This window comes from Neolamprologus multifasciatus, chromosome 23 (genome assembly GCF_963576455.1).
Source record: "Neolamprologus multifasciatus chromosome 23, fNeoMul1.2, whole genome shotgun sequence".
In the NCBI taxonomy this organism is placed as follows: domain Eukaryota; kingdom Metazoa; phylum Chordata; class Actinopteri; order Cichliformes; family Cichlidae; genus Neolamprologus; species Neolamprologus multifasciatus.
The window spans coordinates 21424257-21447642 of record NC_140460.1 but is presented as its reverse complement, the minus strand read 5'-3'; the positions used below and the strand labels follow the sequence as shown (position 1 = coordinate 21447642).

The window sequence follows — 23386 nt, the reverse complement described above, 5'->3', positions numbered from 1 at the left end:
GGAACACACCATAACAGCTGAAAGAATAAGACAGATAAACATTTAGAATTGCCCAGATGCCGAGCTGCTAAATGGAATAGTGTCTAAAAATCATGGATGAATGTTTCAAATTGGAAGTTATGGAATAGTAAAACAGATTAATAAAGCTGAACTCAACACATTTAAACATAAAAGGTGTTTAAGAAAAGCCCTTTTTTCAGTCTATTGGCGCTTAGGAAACACTTGGATAGAAAAACGTTGGGAACCACTCTTCTCCTTTATATTCATAGTAGAAGCAAGATTGAGTCAAAACACATTGCATTGGTCATGCAGTGGCCATGGCTTGTGTTTTTAATAGTGAACGTCAATAGAGAGCTTGGATACAGATGTAAGTGTGAGGTAGATGCAAAAACCGGTGTCAACGGGCAAACAGTGAACGTTAAATCTCAGAGACGTTTACCCCACTTTACATGCAGATTGACTTTCATTTATGTATCTATGTTGCTGCAGGCTAACAGATTGTCCCTGTGATGTGACATATAACATCGAAACACTTGTGAAGCCTTGTGTGAACAGGCTGTTTCATTTTGCAAACACCATCGTCCGTGGTGCGTTTAGCATCTGGTTCCTGTCAGATCACTTAGAATTATGTGACCATTTTGGCTCATTGGGGTGGGGGTTGCATTAGCTTTTTCTAGGAGAAGCCACTCGCAAGCAGTAAGAAGAGCCATGGGAGCTCCGTGTTTAACCTTGAGACACTTCTTGCCAACATCACTTATTTAACCTCTTCAGCGGTGAAGCCGAGCACTCACTCTTTATGACGATGTGGTGGGAAAAGTAAAGTATGTCACAGATGATGTCCGTGGAGATTAATTCAGCAGTCGTTTTGTCTTTTTAGATGGCTTCATCTTCCTGACTCACACAGAGTTATCCCCTCAGCCGACAGGCAGTAAGAGGAAGAGCCAACTCTAGCATCTATTATGCAGCAATTCCTCGACAGTAAAGCATATTTAGTAACATTTTCCATCTGCAGCCCTGTCACAGTGAAACAACCTGTTCTCACTCTTCCCTTTGTAAATATCTGGGTAAAGGACACGATAATTAATTGTGTGCTCGAGTCTTGACAAGACCCCAGTTCAGGATGATTTTCTGTTAAAACACTCCTCATTTCTCATACTTGTTTTTTTTTTTTTTTTTTTTTTACACCTCTTATACTTTTTCGCTATTTTTTGTCTTCTTTCTGTTGCTCGGTTCCTTTTGTCAAGCGTCTTGGTTGAATGCCTTCTTTTGTCAGCTGCTTCTTTTACTTTTCATCATTCTGTTTCAGCTGATTCTTCTCTCTCCATCTTTTCATAGCAGTTTCAGTTTCGTGTCTGTGATCTGACTTTTCCCTAATAGCTTATGTCAGACTGTAATTCAATAAAATCATCATGACTACCAGATGGAGTTTGCTTATGAATCATTTTTCTCCCTCTGTCTCCCACCATCTGCCTGTGTGTGTCTGTGTGTATGTGCTCACCAGGGATCTGCGAGGTCCTGCAAGAGCGTGGAGATAAGGCGAAAGCAGTCCCGGTAAGAAAGCACCATCACACAGCCATGTTGTATTGTTGTTCACACTGCTTTCATTAGGAGAAATAAGGGCTCCATAAGTGGAACAAATTTAATCTATTTTTTCTACAATCTAAAAAGCATGACTTCTAAGATTACCAAATTATTGTTTAGTCTTTAATAAGCTCTTTAAGTCATTACAGTCCTTGATTATTATTAATGAAGATTAGAAACTGATTGTTTGTGCTGGGTGTGTAGGAATGTAAATTTTCACTCCATATTCTCCGCTGTTTGTCATTCTTGAAGCATGGCTGTTTCTCATGCAGGGCTTTACCGTATGTCTGCTGACCAAAAACAAAACAGAACAAAAAAAACCCAAAAAACTGCGCTGTTTGGCCGGTGAAATAGGTTGCGTAATATTGGAAGAGGTCATGTCAACAGTCACAGAAGGACTGTAAATCTTATCCTTTCCAAGAAATATAAGAGTGAGCTGCAGGAGTTTACATGTGATGAAGTGGATGTTTGTGATAAACTCTGTTGGCTAATCCCAGAGAGAAATCAGAGAGTTCAAGAAATGTTCTCACAGCAGCCGCAATCCTGCACTAGAATAGAACTGGAAAACTTATGATTAGTGCTGATAAGGTTAAAAGGTCAAAGCATCCTTTACAAGATGTGTCCTTCTAAATTGAGTTGCCTCTTAAAAATTTCTGGCAACTATACAGTAACTATGTTGAAAAGTACCAGTATATTTTATTAATTTATATTTGTATTTATCATAATGAGCAAGTCAGAAACTGCATGAAAATGAGAGGCTGGGGTGGAGATGGTTGCAAAGCGGTTTGCACAGGCAGCTATAACTGTAGATAGACTAAAATAATTACGTACAGTGTGCTATGTAAAGCTTGGCTGATATTAGCTGTTTGCCGATGTACTGGTTTTGGCATTTACTGTGTCTACTGTGTACAAGCAGATTTCCTATTGGCAACAGAGTGACTTAAACTTCACTCTCGCCATAGTATGGACAACTACACATATTAAATATTAGAGAACACGGATATGTTTTGTATGTTTCAAATGGAAGAAAATTGTCTGATGTTTGTGATTTCTCAATTATAAAATATTGGTATCATTCTTAAAAACCCTTTACTGGTTGGGGGTCTAAGCCTGTATGACACTATATGACATGTGACAAACTCAGTAGGGTTTGCAAATGAATATTGCAGACTGAGCTTAACTCTGTGGACTCTGTGATTGAACTCTGATCAGTGCAGATCTATATACAATAGAGTTGACCATTCCCTTTGAAATCACAGCTTATGTTGCTTCGAAAAGAACTTGTTGCCAATCAAACATGTGAAATGGTGCTGTGATGTAAAATCTGCCACTGGCAAGCTTCAAGACCTTCTGCACCTTCTACCTCTGCAGGAGTCAGAGTGTGGTTCAGGCCATGGAGGAGAGCTATGAGGTCGACCTGGTCTACATCACAGAGAGAATCATCTCTGTCTCTTTTCCCGCTGGGGCCGAGGAGCAAAGCTACAACACCAACCTCAAAGAGGTGGCGACAATGCTGCGGTCAAAACATGGCGAGCACTATCTGGTAAGAAATACCCTCAGCTGAAACTGGAGCACAGGACTGTATTGACACTTTTGTTTGCTGTTCGTCAGGTTTTTTGGAAGATGGTTACAGTATATCCTTGAAAACAAAAAACAAAGATTTTCTAAAATGCATCACATGTCCATCAGTTGCTTTGATATACTCTCTTCCTGATTTCAGGTGCTCAACCTGAGCGAAGGACAGAGCGACTTAACAAAGTTAAACCATAAGGTACAAACACGACATATACTGTATATTCATGGTTAGGAAGAACAAATTTCGAAAGCAAAAGCTCATTTGACATAATCATCATTGATAATCATTCACAGGTTCTTGAGTTTGGCTGGCCGGACCACCATGCACCAGCACTGGATAAGATCTGCAGCATGTGCAAGGCCATTGACACGTGGCTCAATGGAGACACACGCAATGTGGTGGTACTGCACAATAAGGTAAGGCAGAAAAACAAAGTGTAAAAACATCTGTTATAATGCAGCGGTCATGTGCTGGAACATTTATTGGCTGGGCATAGAGATTGTTTCCCTCTAAATATGGAAATGTGATTATTTTTTTCATTGCTGATCTCATAAAATCAACATAATTTGTAGTTATTCAGTTTCATAGCTCGACATAAAACATATCACTGTGAAGTCACACATTGAGCTATGGACTACTGTTTTAAGCTCATCTAGCTGAAGGACCAATAACCTTATGCCGTGGTGAAACGTCCCCACTGAACATGTGAATTTAATCAAAATAATTCACCGCGATCACATAATTGGGTTTCACCCAAAACTGTTATCAAGGCAGTGGCTTATGAGCCGGATGAGCTACTGTATCACCGGTGTTCTTATTATGTATTCTGGTTGTCACTGTTTTTAAGGTAATCAGAAGTGAGCATAATTGGTCTAGAGCGCTAACACTTGGCTAGCTTTGGATAACTCTGGCTTGCTTGGTTAGCAAGCTTAGACTTTAGAGATACACAAGGATATCTTATGTATTAAAACTTCTCCAAAAGGTAAAATTCCACAAAAACAATTCGGAGTTTCAGTTTACTTTTTCAGCTTTGATAGGCCAGTCATTCAAAGTATTAAAATTTAAAGTGGTCACCACCAGTAAAGATGTTACAAAAGGCAAAATTTGCATTAATTTAGCATTAAATTCTGCTAGTCATTTTAACTATGGCTGGTAACATGGGCATGTACGGGAATTGGCTGCTTGTGAAACGAGCCGAAAGTTATGCAATGAATCCTCTGTTGTTTCAGAGTATTTGCACATGGTATCCAGATAAAGCAGGACAAGCAACAAAGTTTATGCTCGAATTGAGCCGACTGCTTTAACCAAGCAGAATGATTAAACATTATTATTTATATATAGCTCCAACTTTTGGGTTTCAATTACACGTGAAAATGCTTGAAGACCAATTTATTACCATCGAAGGGGGATTTGTTTCTGCTCTGTTTCTTGATCATTAATTCAATGATCCTTTTGGAATCTTCCCTAATTCCCATCAGTTTTCCTGTTACGCATCTTGAGTCTGTAAATCATTTAAACAAGCCCTGTTTTCTGTTTCTTTCACAGGGGAACCGAGGTCGAACGGGTGTTGTGGTGGCTGCTTACATGCATTACAGCAACATATCTGCAAGGTATCAAACATGTCATGATCAGACACAGCCTAAAACGTGTTAAAATGTAGTGTTACATATTAGATTGCGTTGGTGTTTGAGTTTAAACAGAGGTGAACATTTTAGGCTGTCAGCACTGAAAAAGTTTGATCTACGTGCTTTGATCCTTTAAATCTCCTCGTCGAAGGGTTGTGTAAGGACAGGAGCAACAATCCATCACGGGTAGACCTTGAAGTTTGGGACTTCAGCAGCCTTGAAAATTAAACAACGATGTGATTATAACAGCTAAACACTCGACTCTGGCCAGCTCATTTTTCTGGCTCTGTGAGAAGAAACGCTCTGAAAATGTCATCGTTCTTTAATGCTACCAGATGTTAATAGGTGGGAGGGTTCCTGGGGGAATGAAAGCTGCTTCATCAATGATGAAAGCTGGGGGGTATTTCTAAATCTCAGCAGGTTTTCCAAAATAAAGGCTGTTCTCCTTGTTGTTTTGTAATCTTCAAAATGTTCTGTGGTGAAGGATAACATCACTTACCCAGTTCTTGTGTCTCTAAGTGCTGACCAGGCACTGGACAGGTTTGCAATGAGGCGCTTCTATGAAGACAAAGCACTTCCTGTGGGTCAGCCATCACAGAGGAGGTAAGTTATTACCTCACTTCCTATTGACATCTGCTATGAGGTGAACTAGTCTGAACACTGTAGCACTTTGCCCACTACTTTCCAAATTTGATTTGTTAAGCAACTGTAACAACAATTTCATAAACCATATTAAGGAGTAGCTCTTTAAGGACTCTAGCAGCCCATTTAATACTGATGCTAAGGCTCTGAAGGGTTAGTAGAGGATTTAACACTTCTTAGTAATTTTACACAGTTCTACTGTACTTGAGCACTCATAACACTTTATACAACATGTCTCATTAACCACAGCATTTAGGTCAAATGCTTTCTAACATTCACACACATTCACACTCCAATGAACGATCAGAGAGCAACTTAGGATTAGGACCCTTTCCTAAGGATGCTTTGAAGTGGCCAAGGGTTGAAACACTAACTTTCCGATTAGTAGAGTAATAAATCCATGTTTGACGGTTTTGTCAAAATTAACAGAATTATGACCATCAGATTCAAATTCAATAAGAATGCCAATAAGAAACTAGTTACCTGTATCTAAAAATAGTGCAATTGCAAAACTCAACTCCAGCAGACAAGGCTATAGCTACAGCCCTGAAACTGAGATTTGATTTTTGGATTTTGTTTTTGAAAAAAAGGGAAGAAAATGTCTCAGCTCCATGCTTTTAATAGTGAGTGTGTTAACTTAATCTCTCCCATTTAGACTTAGAAAAATTCTACAGAGCAAATTCTTTCTATTTTTTTCCGTTTATCACCAATTTTGTTTTAATTAGGGTAATTAAGAGGAAACAGCACCAAGAGAGGCCATCTATCTTGTCTTGTCTGTCTGAGGAATTCCACTGGTGTCTCTGGGGAGGCTGCAAGGCTTGCTGACAGTACATTCTTGTCTTTCAAGCATATCAGAGCATATTTTCCGTGACTTCATCTACACTTTTTTGCAATACAGTGGTATAACTCCAAACCAGAGCCAGTCAAACCAATCAAGAACGGTTAAAAAACATTTGAGCAATTTATTTTTTTGTTGTACTTTTCACTCAAGGGACACTGTCTTCTTGTTCTCTAAGTCATAAATCTGCTCCTTTTACATTATTAGCTGCCTTTGCATATTAGGCAGGGAGGTTGCTAAAAGGCTTGACCCCTCTCAGTTTCCCTTCTTCACATGAGAAGATTGGTGTCTTGATCTGGGCTTATAAGAAAGGATGAGCAGGAAAAAGGTTATGGGGGATATGCGAAGGAACACAGGAAACACCAGGGGACTTAACACCACTTCATTTAAGCTTGTGAATTAGTCAGCCAGTCATTCTTTAACAGGTCTATAGGCTTGCCCTCTGCCCCGCTGCTATTTCCTGCTTTGGATATAATTATCTCTGCCCCCAGAGACTGGCAGCATTATGGTCTGGAATGTGTGACATTAACATCAAGAGTAGGAGATGTTCTCAGGCCGCCGCTTCCACGAAAGCCAGTAAAAGGCAGGATTAAAGGTGTTACGTGTAGTATTTTAGTGTCATTAAATGATTAGTGTGAAAATAGTAGTATGTAGCAGAAAGCACAGTGAACATTTGTGTAGAGGATTGGAAGTGTTCTGATTTAATTTATGGGACAAAACATCATTAACCTGTTTTATGTGCTTTTCTAGTTGCTCACAAAGAACTTGAACAGAAATCACAGGAATAAGGATCACAGTACAGTGAAGTGATGGCATTAGCAGAACCCCACATACCCCAGCTTTATTCTACTCCTGTAACTTTAAAATTGGAAATCTGTCTGGCTAAAAATATAGACTCACTGGTCACTTTGTTAGGTATAACTCACTAGTACCTTCAGTTTTTCTTCATGGCATAGAGTTAACAAGGTGCTGAAAACACTTCTCAAAAGATTTTCGCCCAAATTGATATGACAGCATCAAACAGTTGCTGCAGATTTATTGGCTGAACATCCATGATGTGAATCTCACATCCCAGAGGTGGTCTGTTGGATTGAGATCTGGTGACTGTAGAGTTCATTTGAGAAGAGTGAACTCACTGCTAGGTTCATGAGTTTTGTGACATGCTGGGTTATCCTGCTGGAAGCAGAAATCAGAAGATGGTACACTGTGGTCATAAAGGGATGTACACGGTCAGCAACAATACTGACCATGTCAATACTGACTGTGGTGAACAATGCTCCCGTGGTACTAAAGACCACAAAGTGTGCTGAGAAAATATCCTCCACACCATTACACCACCAGAAGCCTGAACAATTGATACCAACCAGGATGGATCCACGCTTTCATGTTGTTTACATGACCCTACCAACCAAATTTAGATAAGCATGTCTGGCACCAACAACCGTGTTCAAAGTCACTTAAATGATCTTTCTTCCTCATTCTGATGCTCAGAAGTTCAGCAAGTCATCGTATCTAAGGCTACATTCACACTGCAGGCGAAAGCGCATCAAATCCGATTTTTTTGACCCTATGCGACCCATATCCGATCATGGTATGACAGTGTGAACAGCACAAATCCGATATTTTCAAATCCGATCTGGGTCACTTTCGTATGTGGTACTGAATCCGATACATATCCGATGTTTTAGAAAGTGACTGCTGTTTGAACGGTCATGTCGCATTAAATCCGTCTTTTACGTCACTGACACAAGACAATTATCAGCACCCGAGAAGACATCGCGAACGCTTCCTGGCCATCCAGCGTAGATGTCAGTGAAACTGTTGGGAAGACAACGTGAACATTTTATTTGTACTGTATAATCTGCAGATTCTGACAGAAATCTGCAACTATCCTTTGAAGCACCGCTCCTCTCTAAAACAGCAATAAGGATAATTATTAGGTTATCTGCATTATTATTATAAATAACAAAATAACTTAAAGCAAAAATTGGGAAACGTAAAGTCCAAAGTCTTTATATTAAGGGCCATCAGTCAAACAATACTCTTTGCTCTGGGTCTAAACAGAGCGCGTTGTGTGTGACATCTTCTTTTGCGCATGCGGGCCGCTTTGAGCGTTCACACTAGAGCGGGTTTGCTGTCGCATTTTAGTTGTAGTGTGAACGAGCAGACAAAAAAATTGGATTTGATCAAAAAATCGGAATTGAGCATTAAGACCTGCAGTGTGAACGTAGCCTATATCACTAAATGCAGTTTTTTGCTGCCATCTAATTACCTGGTTAGAAATTTACATCAACAAATGATGGAGTAGTTATACCTAATATATCACTGAGTGTATATCTGACAGTAGTAGATATTTTTTAGGTTTAATTTTAATATGCACATTGAGATTACATGTAATTAAATGTGCTATATAAATACAATTGCTAGCAGTATGAGTTTAAAAAAAGAAAATCAACTCAACAGAAAATGACAAAAAGACGTTGTAATGGCACTGCCTCATCCAGGACCTTTATCACAGGATGTTTTCTTGTTATAAGACAGAATGTATGTGTCATATCGCACACACACATATATGGTATACTTACAAGCCTTTGTTAATCTCAGTACTGCTAACATGGCGTCCCAGCTCGGTCTAATTGAATTTCACAGAGGCAAAACCATCTGGCCACTGACAGCAGAGCAAGGAAGGCGTGTGCATGTGGCAACCCTGCGGTCAAGGTTACGTTTGGTACCATCATCATTATCATCATTAACAACCAGACCACAGTAACTCAGCAGACCCCCAACTGGCCTCCGTACACATCAACTCAGTGTGACATTTCCCAAAGTGGATAAAGGCTGTTTGACGAGAAAAATTTTGTTCTGGCTGTTTTGTTGGAGCTCACAGGTGGTAAAGGTGAACCGCACCGAATGAGCAGGATGAGGATTTGGCGTGTAACTTAGCCAGGAGGTGCTTAGTGGGAGGATAAAGAGATGTCTCAACAAGGATTCGGCTGTTTGCCATGAGATTTTGTGAAGATATTCATGATCACCAGAGAGCATTTCCCCGTAATACCCCAATCTTCTAACATTCATTCTATTGTTCACATCAGGTCCAAAGAATCACTTTATCAAAGGTTTGTTCAGTTACAAGTGACTAGTACCGATAACAGAAGACTTCTAGTTCCAAAATAATCCATCCAATCTTATTACTTCTTTGGCTGCACAACCTTAACACCCGAAGCTATCACCCTTAGTCTGCTGTTTTTAGTTTTTTATTCCCTCTCTTACTTACACTCTAAAGCATTTTCATGCCTTGTAATAATAACATGTCATTATGGGTTTTTATAAAGCATTGTTTAAAATAAAGGCCTATGAAGATTCAAGTGAAGGGAGAGAGGAAAACCTGAAGTTTTGTTATCTGTCCTCATCTTTAAGCTTGATCTGTAAAGACTTTGGGACTGAGTGCTTACTTTTCATTGTGTCCAGGTATGTGCGATACTTCAACGGCCTTCTGTCAGGACACATAAAAATCAACAACAAGCCTCTGTTCCTGCATCACGTCATCATGCACGGCATACCTAACTTTGAGTCCAAAGGAGGTGAGCATCTACCAGTAAATTAAAAAAAAAAAAAAAAACTAGAAAAAACTGTTTTTCTTGAACACATTTCAGATTTCTTATTTATATCACTTCACAGGTTGCCGTCCTTTCCTGAAAATCTACCAGGCAATGCAACCAGTCTACACGTCAGGAATATAGTATGGGATTTTTTATTCTAGTTTAGCGTGGTTTGTGTTTGAATTCAGGCATAAAATGAACCTGTGAGGTGAAAAATAATTTTATTTTAAAGGTTAGTGTTTTGTCTTTTTAACTGTAGCAATGTGCAAGGGGACAGCAACACCAGTATCTGTATCACCATTGAACCTGGACTGCTTCTTAAGGGAGACATCCTGGTAAGATAACAAAAAATGTTTCTTTACTTAAGCAACAGTTTCCTTCCATTTACCTTTTTTCTTTACATTTTCCTAATATTATATAGAGTCTCGTGATGTTTCTCCATTTTTTCTCTATTATCTGTTAAACTTAGCTCAAGTGTTACCACAAGAGATACAGAAGCCCAACCAGAGATGTTGTGTTCAGGGTGCAGTTCCATACTTGTGCCATCCATGATCTTGGGGTGGTTTTTGGGAAGAGTGAGCTGGACGAGACCTTCAAAGGTAATTTTAATTTGGGTGGATTTACACAACACACTGTTTGACACTTAAAAACATACAGTTGTATAGAGTTTTTGTGAATCAAGATTATGTATCTCAAAAAGGGTTATTTTTTAAAAATGCACAAGATTAGCACTGATATGGCAAAAGCTTTATGACTTATGTGTTTATACACAAAAGACTGGTGGTGTTCACTGTCCTAGTGTTGACCTAGACTAATCAAAATGTTACCTCAAGACTGTATAATGGCTTCAGTGTCTGACGCTCTTCTATCTGCTGCTTGGATCTCTGGTTTGCAGCATGGAAAAATTCATGGGTCCTGATGCAGGAGGACAGTGTTCCCCACAGTTTCACAGTAAACAGGGTCCTCTGGTGGTGAAGCAGAAAGCATTCACTTACAGTAATACTGTGATTATGGTGATAAGTAACAAGAGATTTCTTATTAAAGGAAGATCAAATTCACACTAAATTTGCACAATTGATTTGAATTTGGATAAGTAATTTAGATTCATACAGAAAAACTGTAAAATAGTAAACCCTATGTATAATAAATTGTAACCGTGCCTTTGTTTGATGTGAAAACCACACATGCTTTCATGGCTTTAAAAAACAAAGATTTTCTCGCTGTGTGTGTCTGCAGATGAGAGGTTTCCAGAGTATGGGAAGGTGGAGTTCGTGTTCTCATACGGACCGGAGAAAATCAAAGGTAATCCATTTTTGGAAAGGAGAAATTGATTGTTAACATCACATGTTTTTTTCAACATTTAGAACTGAGATCTGATGTATTAGCCATTGCAAGTTTTTTATTTTTATTTTCAAAATTCAAAAAAATAATTTTCTTAAAATGTATTATTTTAATTGAAGCTCTCGGAGAATACCAGGGGTTCATAAGTGTGCATGTATACAGGCCCTGAATTTATTAGACCACCTGTTATAAAAATAAAACAGGAAAATGGATATATGTAAACTAACTAAGTATATATAGTTATTTATTAGGTAAATAAGATACTGAATGCACATTATCGCCCCCAAATCTGAGCCGGCACAAAAACAGTGATATCAGCTCTTAATCAAAAAACAATAGTGTGCTTTACTTTTTTTCTTTTGTTTTGTTAAACAGCAAATTTGAAAGTTCATGGAAAAGAACAATATTTATGTGCACAAATGTTTGGATTAACCATTACGGATATGTAAGAAATGATTTTTGTAATTACCAATATTGTTAATTAAGGGCAGCTGTGGCATAGACCTTACATTGGGTGGTGGTTTAAATGTGTCAGTGTGTTAAAATATGATACTTCTTTCTTTTTTAATTTAAAAAAAATTTGTTTATAAAGGAACTATTTACATTAATAAACTTGATGCGAAAGCATAATGTACGTTAATGTAAATGCATCAGAGTCAACCAAAGAGTCCGTTGAGAGTAAAAGTCATGAGAAATGTGTTAGCATAAAAAATAAAATAGCAAAAAGAAAACATAGTGATAACAGAAGATTTATCCCAAACAAATCAATGTTGTGTTTGAAAAAACACTATTTAAGAATAAAACAACATTTGTTATTTAAGTGTAATGAATTTTATACACAAATACCTTAATATAAAAATGCTGATTAATCAAAAGTGTTTTTTCCCAATAACAGAGTGTAAGTCAATATAGCCACAAACCACTGATAGAGGAACTCCATTTCAAATGTACAGACTAATAGAGGATAACTTATTATTAAATGTTTTAGGCCATTCCAACCTCAAATATTGTCGCTGTATATAAACGTTCTAATATGACAGTGCGCTGTATGATGATGTTACTTGTGTGAACCACAGGTCTGAGTCACTTGGAGAATGGGCCGAGTGTTTCAGTGGACTACAACACCCAGGACCCTCTGATCCGCTGGGACTCATATGAGAGTTTCAGCCATCGCTGTGAGGAAGCTGCAGATGCTGACCACGGTATGCAAATGACATACAGTGACTATTTTGGAGAGGCGAAATTCTAAATAGGGAAAAATGTCAACCAGGTAACCTGACTTTTTTGAATGAACCACCTGGATTGGAGATTACTGCTTTTTGTACACACAGGAATATACAAATATGAAGAAGACTGAAACAGAAAACAGAAACAAAATCATATATATAGTTTGTAATAATAATAATAATACATATAAGTACCAACCTATCTTTCACAGATAAATCAAGTTCCTCACCCTTATCAGATCAAGATCTAGAGCCTTGACCAAAGGGAAGGATTTCCTGTAAAGCCCTACACCCTCCTCCTCCTCCTGCTACTCTCCCAGCTTGTCAGTTAGGACTTTAAATAGCTGCTGAAGAAATAGGGGGTGTCAGTCACCCTGTTACTGGCTGCTCCCTCCCTGAGGGGGGTGTAACTTAAAACACCACCGGGCCTAACTCCCGCAAGTGCCCCTATTCATTTCTCTCCACTCTGAGCTATTGCTTCTGTGCCAGGAGTCCAGAACTTAAAATGCGGGCACTCCATAAAATGCTAAACACCCATTATAGAAGCTGTGTTTGTTTTTTTTTATCTAAAGTATTTTTTACTTCAGAGCCCTGATTTTTGAAATATGGCACAAAGAAAGGATGTTGCTTGTCTGATTGTCAGCCATGTAATGCAAAAGTACGCATGTCCTTGTAGCTTATGTTGTAGCTTTCTCCCGGATATGCTACAAACCTACTTTACATAGCGTTTGGCTTTTGTTAATGTTTATATATCCAGTGTGCAAATGAACAACTGGAGAAGTGGAATCACTAACACATCATCATCATCATCACTGCTTCTGCAGTTCGTAAAATGTATTTTTGGCTACTTACAATAGCTGCCAGTCTGGCACGGTCCCTTGGATCCTCTCAGTAATGATGAGATTCATGATTACTGCTGTTAATCAAAGAAATCTGCACAAACAGGAGGATGTAGTCACCCTTGGTTGAGTCAGGACTTGGCAGTCTTTGTAGTGCTGCGTCCACTTTTATATATGGGATTTTTTTTCTTCCAGCTTTGCAAAGACCCATTTCATTTTTATGAACATCCCCAGAGAACCGTTGCAGTAATTGCTGTGCTGCAGGAAGGTCAGTGGGAATCGCCAGGATTGCAAGTTTGATCCTAATTGAATGGGCAGCGGTGTTCGCAGCACTCAGCAGAAAAAAATAACAAAAAACTCCCAGCCAGTGTATTCATCTCTCTAATTGCAGGCTTCGCTCTTACACTTGGATGCGGGTGTGTGGATGCTGAGTCGAGACTTGCGCAGGAATATGGTGTCTGTATTCACAAGGTTTGGATCGACAGGGGATGCTCTGTACCTTAGTTGTTTTGGAAGACACAAAACTGAAAATGCAAGATTCAAAGAATTGGTTAACACAAGACTGGTGAACAATCTTCTTTTTGGCGTTTGATAAAATATAACCACCTCTGTGAAAAAAGGTTAATCACGTGTACGATGTACATTTGAGTTGGCAAGCCCACACAAACTCCAAACTCTTATAAGCTCTATGACAGAATGGCCTATTTTTAACTGCTCCAGCTCAGTGGACAATGATCACTCGTCGGGTCTCATTTAAATAATTGAACAAACGCTTCATCCTCAGGTGTTGATGTCTGAATACTTTTGAGGTTTGGCGAGCTCTTCCTGACGCCATTTTTAACAGAGTCCACTGACCTTGGAAATCCAGTTGAGAGAACTCGGTGAAAGATGGGCATCTTAAAAAGGTCTGAAGGATTTGGTAGCTTAGAGATGTGTGTGGTTCATACTGACGCACAGGCACATGGACAAAAAAAGGAGAGGAGTCTGGTATGTGCCCGGCTGTTTGTATTATACAGTGTTTTTTGCTCTATATGGGCATGCAAGCTGGTCTGTGTGCTTGTAAATATTTGCATGTTAGTGCAGCTCTGTTGCAGTTTTTCATGAGGTATGCAGGAGTGCATGTTTATGTAGTGCACCTTGTGTTTGTCAGCTTCCCTTTGCTCCACTAGAAGCCCTGTGGTCTGGAGGCAGCTGTTGGCCCAGAGGTCAAATCAGTAAAAAGGCAACCATGTGGCCCAATGGGTGGCCATAGAGATTTGTACCTCAGCTTGGCTGCTAACCCCTTAAGAAGACAACATTTTCCAAGGATAAACTAATAATCATAGCTCCGAACCTCTAACTGGTCTGGTCTTGTCATCACTAATGGCCTGGCTAAAAAGCCAAGGAACACGCTATTGTAGCAGAATTGAGGGATTTCATGACAGGTGGGGGGTAGAAGACCTGAGCCATCACTCATTTCTTGCATTTGGTTCGCAGGGAGTCCGATTTTTCTTGTAATTTTTTAACATTGTCTTGAGCAACAGCTGTCCAACTTTCTGAAGGTTTTTCAATGTTTTTCCTTGGACATTGGCAGTTTTTTCACTCATTTTCAGCCCAATCCTTGTACGTGAACATTTTCCAGATTGGTTTTTTAAGTATATAATTATTAAGAAACTTAACACTGACCTATGAGTTTTTAATAATTAACAAAAAAATATTGTTTAAATTGTATTGTATTTTAAATTGTGAAAACTTGGTGTATCTTGGCATTTTGCGCAGTGGCTGGCCAAAAAAATACCTACAGCAAATGAACAGTATCTGAAAGTCATGTCCTTAAGAAATCAGAAAAGCTGATCCTTCTACTGTTCACTAAAGCCTCATTAGAAGTGGTCTCAGTGGAAGGGCGGCTGTCAGGAAGCTATTCTTAGTGAAGGGAAACAGGGAGAAAAGACTGAGGTATGAAAATTACACAAAAACTTGTCTGATGGAGTGTTGAATCCAAATCATCATCAGTATGTATGTTGGAGGTCAGGAAAGAGGTACAACACTGTCTACAGTGTCATGGTTTGGGATACATTTCATCACTTTTAAGAAAATCTCTAACACCACTGACTGAATTACAAACACATAACAATACCACCAGAGTTCGATCCAACATGCAATACCAACTGGAAAACATTTTATTTAAAAATGAACGCTGTAAATCATGGATTGGCCTCTCCACCTTAACATTACTGAAGCAGTTTGAGATCATCTTGACAGATAAACATACTATATTTTCATGTATGTTTAAACATTTTAATAAATCACTGTGCCTATACCGCATTTTCCTACCAAAATACAAAAGAATGAAGGATGACTCCAGACTTTCGCAGTAAAGGGCACAATATGTTTGATTTAGGCATAATTAGTCTCCATCAGTATCAAAGCACTGATACAAATATCAAATATATTTGGACCCCTTTCGTTATATTTTATGAAGTCTAATGAATTAACACCATCATTTGGTGCTGGATACATTTGTGTTTTGTAATTCAGTCCTTAAGAGTTTGCAGTAACATTTAGAAGTGCTTCCTCACCTTCATCAGGTTTTCCATAAGTTTCTAAAGAATCATAAGAGCATTACATAAAATGATTGTTAGATAACTCATCTATAAAGAATGGAAACAGCTTCTAAAAACAACCTTGCCACTGGAGAGTGTGTCTGTGTGTGTTTCTGTGTCTGTGTGGTGTACAGTAGGGCAGCATGCCCACTGACAGCGCAGGCCGCCTTCCTCGTTCGCCGGCCTCCTCCCATATTTGGCTGGGGCTGAGCCCTGAAACATGTCTGGAATAGCTGGATAGAGACCGACAGAGAGACAGAGACAGAGAGGCTGAGAGAAGCAAAGACGTTTTACATTTGAGGCGTAATACAAGTGAGGATTTGATTTGAGACTGTGAGGTCTGAGTGCATTGGGAAAAGAAAAAAAAATAGTGACAGAATTAGGAATGACATAAAGTCAAGGACAGAAGAAGAGCAGCTGGAAAGCACTGACTGGTGAGTGGTTCTGTGTAGCCTTTCAATTACCACTAGCAACTTTCTTAACTTTAAATCTCTGTCAATCTCAAGTAATTGGGCAGTTGCCCTAGTCAGATGTTTTCAAGTTGTATATATTTTTTTAATTATATTGTTGCTATGTTTTTCTCTGGATAAACTCCTTTTTATGGTATTTCATTTTATATATACATCACTTTGCTTTTAGACTAGCATCTCCTTGCACTGTTGCCCAGAAAAAATTACAAGAGTACACATTTCTGTCTATTCGGTCTATAGTTGAGTCTGTTTGTCTGTTTATTAGGTTTCCATGTCGACAGTGTTGCTTCCTGTGTGTTTGGCACCTATGTGGTATAAAATGACTCATGGAGCGAGCAATTTGTGTGTGGAACATTTTATGAGCGGGCTGCAATTTGGGTACACCAAAACTATTAGGGACCTCGGTTGGCTGGTAACGTCGTGTGAGCTGCAGAAAGCTTGGACTGTGACATAGTTCATGTAGGAATGAATTTCCTTTTAAAATGATGTTTGAACAATCGTAACTTTTGTAGTGAGTTGAAAATTTTGCCGCATGAGATGATACAAAATTATACAAGATTATATTCCAAGATCTGTTTAAAAACTGTTACGCGAGATTAAACTGTCTGTTTAAGGAGTCTGACTTACCTTCAGTTGCTCAGCAGATACTCATTGACAGATGATCCCTAATTAGACTCGACTTAATCATTCTCTCTCTGCTTGAGCGGGCAGCGGTGTGTCTGAAGCACACAGGCCGACACCAAACAGCTGTTCTGACTTGGACAAACACAGTGTGTGGTACTGCAGGCTGATAGTAACCTCCCTGCCTGTTATCCTAACGGAAACCCAGCTGCATTCTGTGTCGCTCCAGTGACAGACAGACACTGGTTGTGGTGTTTTTTTTCCTCAGTCATTGCCATTATTTATTATTAAAAAGCTATATAATTGAATTGAGAACATTTACTGACAGATCTACTGTACACATTAAACGTTTGCAGAGATAAAACCCTGAGACATGGAGCGCAGTGGGGTATTTTAAAAGCAGCCTGCACGTGTGTGCCTCACATGACCACATAATGCTTCTAGTTAGACTTCTTGCTGACAGCACAGTGAGCGGTGGCAGCAGGTTCAAATCCCAGCAATGGAAACCCTGCTGAGCGTGTCCCCATCTCTTAATGCCTCCTTTCTCCTACTGTCTGCCTCGATGTCTCCGTGTAGCTTTATATAAATTCTCGCTGTCTGCCACACTGCTTTTTCCCATTTTTCAAACAGCTTTGGTCAACGCAGGCTCATTTATGACTGTTAGTATCCAGTATGTAACATACATTTTACTCATGTTAAGTTGTCAAATATTAAGAAATGTGTCATAAAAAAAAAGAAAAAAACCCGCACATTTGTATATCGATGCTATAGGAATGCAGCAGAGGTAAATATGGTCGTGGAAAGCTCTGACAGAGTCAGGGGATGACAGACCGGCACCTGTGCAGACAGCATGCAGATGATGATGTCTTGATGATGTCACGTGTGCCAGTTAGCAGACCACGCCACGTCCAGAGACAGGCACGCCAGATATGCTGGTGTGATTCTAATTCTGATGTTCTGCTCATCACATACTGACGCTTTATTGGGACCTGTTGCTGTCACATTTGAACGCCCTGACATGCAGCATTTTGCTTCAGAAAGGCATGTGACAGGATGATGAAGCCTAGGAAAACATTACATTTCAGGACAAATATAGCCTTTGACAATCTTTTGCCCCTGACCCTGAACTGGATGGATGGATGTTTGGTTGGATATTACACATTACTCATTACTTTTCTTAAGAGTTACTTAATTGCATGCCAGAGAAAGTAATCGGCTGCACTACTCCAGTGTTAATTTTGCTGACCAAATTTTCTCCTGCCAACCTTTTATTTTCTGACAAAAACAAGACAATAGCTAAGTAAAAACTCATGCTCGAGCACAAAAACGGTGATGAAAGGAATAAAAAGGAGATGAAAATGTTCTGGAGTGATGAGATCCAATCATAACTTGTAGAAAGCTGGGAAGAGTTTGGAAATGACCCAATCAGAAGCAGTCTCCTTGTAAGATTGGATGCACACATTTGATCTGCCACCAGGAATTGGTACAGCTTCAAAATTTTCTCTCAAAATTAGCACTCGTTACATTTCTTAAATTACCCAGAAAGCAATATTTACCTGTTAATTGTTATGTAATTACTAATGTACTGATGTAATGTACTAAAATGTACTGTTACTTAATGACACTTGTTATTTTGTAACTGCTCACTACCTTGTTGTGCTTAAGCAGTTTCTGCTTCCTGTTTTTGCTTTTCTTCTCGCCACTTTCATTTCCTCTTCTACCTTTCCAAACATTGTTGTGCATTTCAAGTTTAAATTCTACATTTTCATGATTTCTAGTGTTATTGCTTTTTGTGCGGCCTTGTGCATGTTTACTGGAACTTGCCTTTCAGCAGTGTTCCTCTTCTGCGTGCGACCTCTAGATTGGGAATAAAGATTTGGATATTTTAACTTTTACTTGTTACTGGTATTCAGAGCTCCTGTCTTTTTCTCCTGCAGCAACTAGAACATGTGATCAATTATACTGTAGAAAACAGCACATTGAAATCCACACTTTAAATCCCTGCTAATGACATTTTTGTACAGATGGACCCACGTTGCAACACAAATTTGCAATAATGGTACTTCATGGCCTCCTATTGTTGTTATCGCCCTTATTTTACATCGAGCTTCACCCCAAAATGGTAAAAATGGTTCTTTGAGGTTTAGCTTAACAAGAAATCCCATATCTTCCAATCTCCAGCTTGATCTGACAGTTCTTCTCTTGCATGAATAAAAATGAGTTGACATGAATCAGATGCTGCTGGCAGACGGTCAGACATAGCTTTTTATGACAGTTACTCAGATGACAGAGAGACAGATGGATGACATCACCCTGAAAGTAATCTCGGAGACAGACACTGATACAGACGCATCACCTCAATTCAAACTGTGACAGCCGGACAGTGACAGATAGACCGAGAGACAGACATGGCAAATATAAAACCACGGCAGCGACAGTTTTCCTTGTGCCAGTCACTGATACGCCAACCATGACACCTTTTCACCGATGGACTGTCACACCATCCTGTCTCACTTTCTCTCTGATTTTCTGCTGTGAAGTCCAGGACGTGGCTGAAATTTTTGTTTTTAGAAAAGTAAAATAGCTCAGCTTGTTTTTAATAGATTTGTATTTTTTTCAGGAATTTTCAATAAAAAAACACACATATATGTTTTAAAATTAATGATTCCATAACTGAAATTGATGCACAATAAAGAGTTTATTTGCAATATCACCCTCATGCTCACACACACACACATATACACACATGAACACAGCTCTTTAGGGCAAGTCAGTCATTTGTCAGTCAAACCCAGTCACCCTCTGGTGGCATGCAGACTTGCCGTCGTCACAGTGGTATGAAAGCTGTGAAGGTGAATGTCACATCCTCCTGTGAGACATTGGATGAGTTGCTGACATCACCGCATGTATGTATATAGATGTTTGTGCATGTGCAGGCCTGCCTCTGTATGTTCAAAGCTTTGTTGCCAGTCATGATCTTATTGGATCATTTAATATAGTCAAGTAAAAAATGTGCATAACGATTCAGGAGCTTGTAGAACCACCTTTAGCAAAATTATTGCACTTTGAAGTGATTGTTTTATGTGCATGACTTTCACATTATTTTGGAGGAATTTTGGCTCACTCTTATTTACATTGGCTTCAGTTCAATGATATTTGCAGGCAATCGTTTATGCACAGGTTTCATAAGATCCTGCCACATTATTTTAATCACACTGAGGTCTGTGCTTTGACTGGACAATTGTGATAACTTCATTCTGCCATTCTGTGGTAGATGTGTTGCTGCGCTTGGGATCATTGTCCTGTTACATGACCCAGCCAAGCTTTCGCCATTGGGACAAATGGCCTCACATTTGACTCTAGAACACTTTGCTATACAGTGGAGTTTATGGTCTAATGCAAGTTACCCAGGTCCTGTGACTGTAAAACAATCATCACCCCTCCACCACCATTCTTGAGAGTTGATGATGAGGTCTTTTGTGCACGTGCTGGTTCTGTCTGCACTTTTGTCTAATCTGTCCAAAGGACATTGTTCTAGAAGTCATTGGGTTTGTAAAGATTCACCTGTGATAACCTAAAACAAACTGTCATTTTTAAAATAAGGTGTTTTTCCTGGAAACCATACTAAACACACTTGTTCAGTCTTTTTTCAAATTGTACCCTCATGAACTTTCACATTCAGCGTGCTAACTGAAACCTGTAGAGTCTGAGGTGTAGCTCTTGAGTTTCTTTGCAGTTTTTCTGAGCATTGTCTGACCTTGATGGAACATCCACTCCTGGAACGACTGCGGCATTGTGTTTACACACCTGAATGCTCCCATCCAGCAAACTGCCAAAACTCCTCACTTCACACTGATGATCAATTAATCAAGTCCATTTTGTTTAAAAAAAAGAAGCTCTTAAGTCCTGTGGAATCAGCAGCGATGTAATTACACCACTGTGTGCATAGAGTAATGTAAAAACTTCACTGTATGTCTTTGAACTTATTCTACAACATAGCTAAAATAAAGTCAATTATATTTAATACATTAAATTACCAATAAAATGTACACCTTAGAATTCTAAAACTATTATATTACACAGAAAATAGAAACATTTGAAATGTGAGTTACAGTGCTTCCTGTTGCAAAACACAGTGAAAATGTTTTCACAGTTGACAAAGCTAACTGTTAGGCAGACACACTCCCAATTTCAAAAAGACCTTCATTGAAGAGGTAACATTATCCGTGTCCACGAATGCTATAATTTCACGCCTCTTTTCTAAGTGGGTGAGAGACACCCCATATGGGTCCATTTAATCTTGCACATAAACTTTAAATGTGCTTCTATATTTAAATCTGTCTATTTTGAAAAAATGGCTCCTATATTTTAGAAGGTCACGGTCTGCCCTTTAGGCGTGTTCAGCTTATCTTAAGGTTGCAACCCTTGAACACCACGGCACAGCTGGGAATCTGTGTAATTTTGTATAGTCAGTAATTTACATAGAAAACTGTATCATCTGTATAAAAATTACATTCAATATGAACAAATTGACCAATATTCTATCACTATGCCAACAAATCAAGTTTGAACTCTACTTAAATGAATCAGAGAGAACCAGTGTTGGGACTAACGCGTTATTAAGTAACGCGTTACAGTAACTACGTTATTATTGTGGTAACGAGCACAGTAACTAGTTATTATGCCAAAATCAGGAACGCGTTAGTCGTTACTGGGATTTAGATAGGGTCGTTACTCGTTACTTCGTGTGGTGGCTATCGCGGAGCTTCCACAGATTCAATAACATTAGCAAGTGTTGGAGGCAGCAGGTGGAAGAGAAGGAAAAGAGACCCAAGGCGGCCGCCGGTCCAAGTGTGAACTGAACTTCAGGTAAGAAGTTATGACCTGCAGTCTATCTGGGTCAGATATAAACCAAGTTTAGGTGGAGATTATTTTCGTTATTCTGACTTTTTCCGTACTGCGTACTAGCTAGCATGACGGAGTTTCTATACAGCTGGGTGGGTGCTATGAAGTTAATGATGTTGAACTTTATTTTGTTCATAAGTTATTAGAGTTGCCAACCGTCCCGTCTGGTATTCAGAGAAAATATTACGCGTTTCTTATTGAGGTGAAAAGGAACAGTTTGTCCCGTAATTCGGCTACATTGAAAAAGGCACAAAGCTGGATTTATTCTGTGTCTTTGCTGCACAGCTGCCTCTTCTTCTCTCTTTCTCCCCCCTCCCTCTCCCGTTTCTACTTCAATCATGAAAACTGATCAATGATCAGCTGATCGGCTCTCTTGTTTGTTTATCGCCCACTTTGCGCCAGAAAGAGGAAACCAGCCGATGTTGCGTTAAACAACAGCAGCACGTTTAAGCTTGATCAGCTGTTGTTAGAATTTATTTAATATTAATTTCTAGTATCAGCTGATGTTTGCTGGAGCCACAGCTGCAAAAAAGCTGCTGGTCATGATGTCGGTTTGTTTATCTGGTGAGAGGGAAACATGAAGATGAAACCAGGAGATGTCCTTACTAAATCATCAGAGCTGAACAGGTGATGGAGATACAGGTTTACCTTTTAGGTGACATAAATGAGTTGAAGGGAAGTTATGAACTGTTTCTGAGAGACAGATAACCCCAGGATCCTTTTTAGGTAGCTGACAGCTGGTAACTGTGCAGGAGCAGAGCTAGCAAAGTTTTGCCAGGGGCGCCAGATGGGGCATTAACAGGGAGAAGTGGGCACAAAGAAATACTTTTCTTTCTTATTCTCATTTAAAATGTCTAGCTTTTAAAAAATAATTATCTGAATCTTACAACAAACGATTGATGCATATATACCATCAAAACAGTGAACATTACTGTCACAACAGCGTTTGTTTTCATTCAAAGGCTTTATGATTTTTCCTATAATGGCCGGTCTCTAGTCAAAATGCCCGGGCCGATATTTTGTCCCCGTCCAGCCCTGTATGCAGCTCATCTGCAGTCTGGTGTTACCTACATCTTCCTATTCAGAAGGCAGAATTTCTGAGTTCTGAGTACAATCAAAGCATCACGACTGCAGTTTTTTGTGTTGGATGTAAAAGGCGCACATGACGCTGTGACGTAGGCTAGAATCATGGCAGCAGTCATTGACGGTCCAGGCGTGGGATTTCTCTCGTGGAAATATGTAATATCTTTTCCTTGCTATTGGTAGGTGGCACAGTGCACTTGTGGCAAGTAAGCAAGCTAAAAGACTGGCAAAGTTATGGAAGCAACACATTAACAAGAGAATTCTGAGTAAAACCAAAGTTACTTTCCCTAGTAACTAGTTACTTTGAAAGTAACGAGTAACTTGAAGTAACTGAGTTACTTTGGATAGAAGTAACTAGTAATGTAACTAAGTTACTATTTTAAAGTAACTTACCCAACACTGGAGAGAACATGCTGGATAACTAAATTATTTTTGTTTTGTAAGAAAAAAAACAATAC

The 23386-nt window shown here is 39.2% G+C and overlaps 1 protein-coding gene across 9 annotated transcripts in view; it reads left to right on the top strand.

The window, feature by feature from the left end:
- Positions 1-23386, top strand: part of LOC146491515 (tensin-1-like) — a 120782-nt gene that overhangs the window by 73734 nt on the left and 23662 nt on the right. For all 9 annotated transcript variants that reach the window (XM_085152728.1, XM_085152727.1, XM_085152724.1 and 6 more), the window contains 12 exons: positions 1502-1551; positions 2953-3124; positions 3302-3352; positions 3451-3573; positions 4703-4767; positions 5302-5385; positions 9731-9843; positions 9941-10001; positions 10121-10196; positions 10331-10460; positions 11098-11163; positions 12279-12404. In XM_085152728.1, the coding sequence (XP_085008854.1) occupies positions 1502-1551; positions 2953-3124; positions 3302-3352; positions 3451-3573; positions 4703-4767; positions 5302-5385; positions 9731-9843; positions 9941-10001; positions 10121-10196; positions 10331-10460; positions 11098-11163; positions 12279-12404 (1117 nt within the window). The remainder of the gene's footprint in view (positions 1-1501; positions 1552-2952; positions 3125-3301; positions 3353-3450; positions 3574-4702; positions 4768-5301; positions 5386-9730; positions 9844-9940; positions 10002-10120; positions 10197-10330; positions 10461-11097; positions 11164-12278; positions 12405-23386) is intronic.